The sequence below is a fragment of the Papaver somniferum genome, unplaced genomic scaffold (assembly GCF_003573695.1).
Source record: "Papaver somniferum cultivar HN1 unplaced genomic scaffold, ASM357369v1 unplaced-scaffold_2354, whole genome shotgun sequence".
Taxonomy (NCBI): domain Eukaryota; kingdom Viridiplantae; phylum Streptophyta; class Magnoliopsida; order Ranunculales; family Papaveraceae; genus Papaver; species Papaver somniferum.
In genome coordinates this window covers 1-6,031 of record NW_020633864.1, presented here as the reverse complement: position 1 = coordinate 6,031, position 6,031 = coordinate 1, and the positions used below count along the sequence as shown (strand labels likewise).

Below are 6,031 nucleotides of genomic sequence, written 5' to 3'. Positions count from 1 at the left end.
TTTTAATTCTTAGCAGCACCTTCCTCAAGTGTAGGAGAAAGCTTTCATGAGCTAGACTTAGAGACATAGAGCAGAATAAAAAATTGTTGTGGATGTAAAGGACTTGTTCTCTGATGTAAGCTTGGTTTCTTGTTTCTTTTTACCCTCAATTACCAACCCTTAGTTGTCGATAGCAACCATATCTAACTTAATATAATGTTTTTGTCAATAGAGGATCCCATCTGAAATATCCTAAGACTTTGAATCTTGTAGGAGAAAGCTTGCACGAGCTTGACTAAAGAGGATTACAGCAGAATAATAAATTATAATGGATTTTAAAAAGACTCGTTCTGTCAATTGCATGCAGATGCCTTAGAAGATGGCTATTTTTGGACCGAAGTTTTGCCTCTAATTCAGAAGGGTTCCAAATGGTTAGGTTAGAGACTGTTTCAAGGAATTTAAATTGGTCATTGTCGCAAAACAAAAAAGCTAAGAAAAATCAAATATCCCGACTATTGATAAATGTGGGATGATGATTTTGTGCTGCTTACATCTGCTGATAAAAGAACTAGTCAGTTTTCTGGTGGTAATTTAGTTTCAAGTCCATATTTCATTTACATGATCAATTATAATGAAAAAGTGAACTCTTCATCATTCTCTGAATATAGGATGATGCATAAAATATTTTAGTTTTACTTGGTATGAAGTTTTGAAGCAATCAATTAATAACCAAAAGATAGATTAGGTAGACTATGTAACATATGCTCCCTAGTGAAAGAATAGCAGAACCTGTAGAATTTTACCCTTTGATATTTTTTTTCCACTGTTACCAGAATCAAGTGATTCTGCTGAACTGGATAATTTGTGAAAGAACAACAGAACTAGTTAGTTAGATCCTCAGTGAAACCATCTTTGAGTCTCGCGGAAATTTACTGATGGTAACTATAGGAAGAAAAGAAATTCGTGAAAGTGGTCAAAAATTAGTCAACATTGTACACTGTGCTGTACATTTCTTAGTATGTTTAGGTACATATTTAAGGAACATCGAAAGCTGATTCAAAAATTAATCTAAGTGTAAATTTGTGATAATATTCTTGTTTCTTGCATCTCTGAATGAGTATCATGTTTTCAGTTGCTAGTCATTTGTTTTCAACAATACATGCTCGCCTTGTGTATCGTAGTACAATGATTAAAAGTACGGTTTTGATGAGTTTGTGCTTCTTATTTGTTGGTAAAAATCTAGTAATTCTTCTAGTTGTGTATGTTTAGTATTTGATATCTTTCAAGACTTTCGGTATTTCTATAATTTGTTGTCATTCTTACATTTTTTACCAAATTATCAATTTTGAAGTTAAATACCTTCTTTCTACAAGTATGATTTTGAGCCATGTAAATTATGTGCTTTGCTGAATGTTGAGCATATAAAAAATTTAACTTGAAACAGAGATGCGTGAATATTCTTAAAGAATCGTCTGTTGACATTGCATGAAATCGCCACTAGTACTAATTTTGCTTCGTTTAATGATGTTTTGTTCAGGAGGGGACAGTTCAAATGCTTACTCTAGTGCTGCTGTCTTGAACAATCATGAAAATCTTTGTAGATGTTATATCTGGACAGACCTATTTATGTATATTTGTTTAAAAAACACAGCGAATCCAAAACATTTAAGGACGGAAACCAAAGATTGAGCAAATCCAGCTTGAAACATTCCTCAAAGGCAGACAGTTTGCAACAGTCTTGCTACTGCAGCAGCTGTGCCTGGGTCTTCCACAACAACTCCTTGGTAGGCAGGTTGCACTTCCTCCTTGTAATTGGACAGTACTCAGAGTATAAGTACTACTTCTATAACAGTGTAACAAGTGTGAGCCAGGTAACATTTTCTTTATTATTCTCTTTGCCTTATTATATTAATTTTCATAGTATGTTTTATGATATGGTTTTGCACCTCCTAACTTGTGGAAATGATCTTATGTCTCTGAATGTGCATCTATTGTAGTGGGAGACGCCGGAGGAGTTAACCTTATTTGAGCAACACCAGCAGCAAAAATGACCCACCCACAAAATCCTTCAGTTCAACAGTTTCTGTCTCAGGTCCTATCTACCTGACAAGGCCCTCGGTCACAACAAAGTCGGATTCAATTGCGGAGATGCGTCACAACTTTCTTGTTGGTCATCAAAATGCTCAGGTAAATCCTGAGACTTGTTGCATCTTACTATTGGCCTTGGCGATCTCACCAAGTCTGAAATGTTCCATGTTAGAAGATTTGGGTGTTAGTTGATTGTTCCAAGTATCTTGCAGCATGGGACTGGATTTCAGTTGCTGACCCTGCTCATTTCCACCAGGTATACGATGCTAACTTATTGAAGAAAACACTAGTTTACGGCATCATGTTTCAGTTTCTTTGTTCTTTACCATCCACCTAAAACCAAAATGGAAAGAGTAAAAGACTGATGGTTTGCTTTATCTTTATATTTCTTCAACTTGCAGGGTCTTCAGGCACAGGAGTGGGCACGGAAGAACAAACCTTCAGGTTCAGCCTTTAATGTTTTGCTTACCAAAGTTTCATTTCCACTTACAGGACCATAATATCGAACCAATATGCCAGCTAAGGCTTAAGTACTTAATGATAGAAGGTCTATGCCACATGATGGAAATGAGTGGTACAAAGATGGTTAATGCGGCGAAATTTATGGTAGAGAATGCATGCTAACAAAAGGAGAAGTCTGAAGGGTGAAAGTTAGTGCTGTGATGTGCTCGTCTGATGTTATATGCAAGCGCAATGTTGTTCACCTTTTGATTCTCAAAAAAGTTGAAATCTGTAATAATTATTTAATTTTGGCCCGTTGGGTTTTTTGCGTGTGTAATATTCTCACTGTCATGGGTAATATAAGCTCCTTTAGTTTTCATAGTGATGCAAGTCGAGAGCTGTTGCATTGTTGATATTACCAGAGGGAGGCTCAAAGCCAATTGGGAAGGTTATACACGGGACAATTAATTGCCACTGTATTGATTGGGAAGGTCTGTTGATATTATATTTGAAGAAGCTTTTTCTTTTCTTTTTGTGCGCACAATTTTCCATTGTAGTTTTTAGATTTCTTGCTCTTAAGTATTGATTTCTGAACAAGCTCCAGCAGCTCTCCAAGAAGCTTCAGAGGATAAGGATTAATGGCAAACTGTAACTAGAGTCATGACTTCAAATTTATATCAACAGAGGTTAATAGCAGTGTTGATAAGTGATATCAACCAACAGGCTAGAGCTGGCCATCCTAATTCCATTGTCTTAACAAAACCGCTATAACGATAGATGCCTCTTTTTCTCTTTTTCATAGTCTCTGAATTCCTTTATCAGGCCTTTGGTTAGGTGCCTCAATGATTCCTCCGAAATCAACCCCGACTGTTTCCCGGTTTCCTTCCGTTTCTGTTAAATAAATAGTATATCAATCAAGTCACATACGATTAACTAACATCGAGTTAAACCAGAAAGCGCACACCGCCAAGTTCAGTTTTCACCTCAATAAAACGAACAGCACGAATTTGTTCAACCGTCTGGCGCCTCGGAGCAGCGGCCTCTAATTCCCTTTCTCTCTGTCTCTCATCGCGTGCAATCTTCCAGTCTTCAATCTGGCGCTTTATAGATAGCTTGTCTTCCTCCGAAGTAGCACGCCTTAATGCCACCATCAAACGCGGCCACCTCGAATAGAATTCGAGATCCCTGGTACCGAACGGATTGATATGCGTCTGCAAAAAGAATAATAATATTATAAACCAAATTACAATTAGATATTTAAAGCTGTTAACTTGGTAGATCACTGAATCCACAGTATAACAAAAACCTTGTAGTAAGATTCCAAGTTAGCAGGCACACAGAGATCAATAGCTCGAGTACGCTCATAAGTATCAACCACGCCATGCCAAATACGGTCAGGTGGTTCTGGACCTCTCATTATGGGGTTGAAGAAGCGAGGAACCTCAACTTGTTCATATACATGCATGAAAATGGTATCACGCTTGCGAATTTTATGCTTAAATGTGCATTTTGCAATCCCTTCTAGTCCACGAGTAAGACTTTTCCCTGCAGGCTGCCCGTTAAAGAATACAATCAGAAACAAACAAAACTAGCAAAGAAATTGCTGCTTCGAACACAATATACAACAGAAGGATCCAAAATAAGAGCATACAGTTTGGAGGTTTAGGCATTCACTCAGGGTAATAGTTATTGGTTATTTTAACACATTAATGAAGGTCTCGAACTCTAAAACACAACTATGTGAACAAACTACTGTAGACCACACAGAAATAGTCAAAGGAATTTCGTGGGTTCATAAATTTCGCTAGCTTAACAGTAAACACAATTTAGATGCACATTAGAGAAGATAAATACGAACACTTGCCACACTAACCTTATCAACCATCCCAGATATTCCTCGTGCAGTCTGAATTTTTGCATCCTTGAAATTAGCAATTTCGAGATCCGATGTGAACATATCCTTTATAAGAGCAGTTTTCTTGAATATCTTATATGGAGTTCCTATCCGCTTGCGCTTCTTCACCATCTTCATTTCATGGTTAAATTCTTGCACAGAAGCCTTAGCTAAAATCCGAAATGCAGTCTGGAATCCAATTACAATGTAATCAGCAAATAAAATAAAAATCCAGGGAATAATTGAACGATAACATTCTTATCAAGGAATTATCAAGGAGTATAAAATAATTACAACACTTTTTACGTTAACCAAAATCGAATTATATGGATTATTAACTTAAAAAAAAATACATCAGACCTTGTTATCTGCCAGACTTTGTACAACAGCAAGTTCAGTACCGGCAGGTGCAAGAGGGCCCCAAAACGTTGCAAGACAGGGCATGTCTTCCAGGGTGTATTTGAGCACTCGATTTCTACCATGGCAATCTTCCAGCATATAAATTGGCCTTGTCTGGTACCGCCTCCAACCAACTGAAACAATGATAGGGTCCTTTGACTTCAATAACTTCATATGCCAACTATGTGGCTCAAGTTTCACCTAGAAGAGAAAACAGTATTCATAAGGGCTTACAGTAGTGAACAGACATAAAGTGTCCCAAAAATACTTTACTATCAAATATTGAAGTATAATAACCTGCATATATCCAACTTTTGCTTCCTCAACAGTGATGCCTCCAACAAGAATAGGCTGACAGGGATCATGATTTTTAACCATCTCAAATGGAACGTCATGGAACTCAAACCTTAAATATGTCCCTGCTCTGAAGCACTCGATCTGCATGTTAGAAAGCTCGTCAAAATCGCTGACCTCGTCTGTGTTTGTCTGCTTCCAAATAAAAGTAGTTAAACAGGGGAAAAGAGGATGAGTAACTAGAGAACCAAAGACTGGATAATTTGAACAAATAACAAGGTTAAGAAACAAATACAAATACCTAATTGCAAAAGGCACTAGGCTAACGTCTTAATAAACATGAATAGAAAGTTATAAACCCTTCGGATTATTCTATAAGACTAGCAAAATTAACATAAAACAATGAAGGAAAGAGAAGTGATGCAATCACTGTAATGATATGAACAGGTTCTCCATTCACAAAAAGTGGTTAAGAATGAAGATCCACAAAGAAGCCATATCAGCCTCCTATTTCAGGAAATCTTGTTTTTCCACATAATGCGGTAGATATATGCAAACCATTTCTTTGACTGATTTAATAAAAATCTACAAAGGAATCACAAGAGCATGAAGTATAGCCATAAAGGGCCTCAAATTCCAGGCGAACTACCTTTTTACAAAATGCAGTATTAATCCCACCAAAAAAAAAAAAATGAAGATTATCAGTCGCCTTTCTAGAGACTAGAAATTAGGTAGGAAGAATAAAAACAGTGGGTACCTTCAGATTATTGGTATCAACAGACGGCAACGCGAAAGGATCAGTTAAGCTTGTAACGCTAGCTAAAGGAAAATCACCAACACCAGCAATATGCACCTGACATAATAACACATTAAGTCAGTTTGTACGTGGAAGGAAAAAATAAACAACTACACGCTAGATATGAAGACAGATATAGT

General features: G+C 36.9%; 1 protein-coding gene across 1 annotated transcript; it reads right to left on the bottom strand.

Annotated features, from left to right (window-relative positions):
* Nucleotides 1-3,090: 3,090 nt before the first annotated feature.
* Nucleotides 3,091-5,958, bottom strand: LOC113340792 (ribosome biogenesis protein BMS1 homolog). Its single transcript, XM_026585868.1, has 7 exons — nucleotides 5,853-5,958; nucleotides 5,099-5,287; nucleotides 4,763-5,002; nucleotides 4,382-4,591; nucleotides 3,815-4,060; nucleotides 3,492-3,719; nucleotides 3,091-3,399 (listed from the first exon to the last, which is right to left on the bottom strand). The coding sequence occupies exons 2-7, from the start codon at nucleotides 5,243-5,245 to the stop codon at nucleotides 3,274-3,276; spliced, it is 1,197 nt and encodes a 398-aa protein (XP_026441653.1). The 5' UTR covers nucleotides 5,246-5,287; nucleotides 5,853-5,958; the 3' UTR covers nucleotides 3,091-3,273.
* Nucleotides 5,959-6,031: the final 73 nt, after the last annotated feature.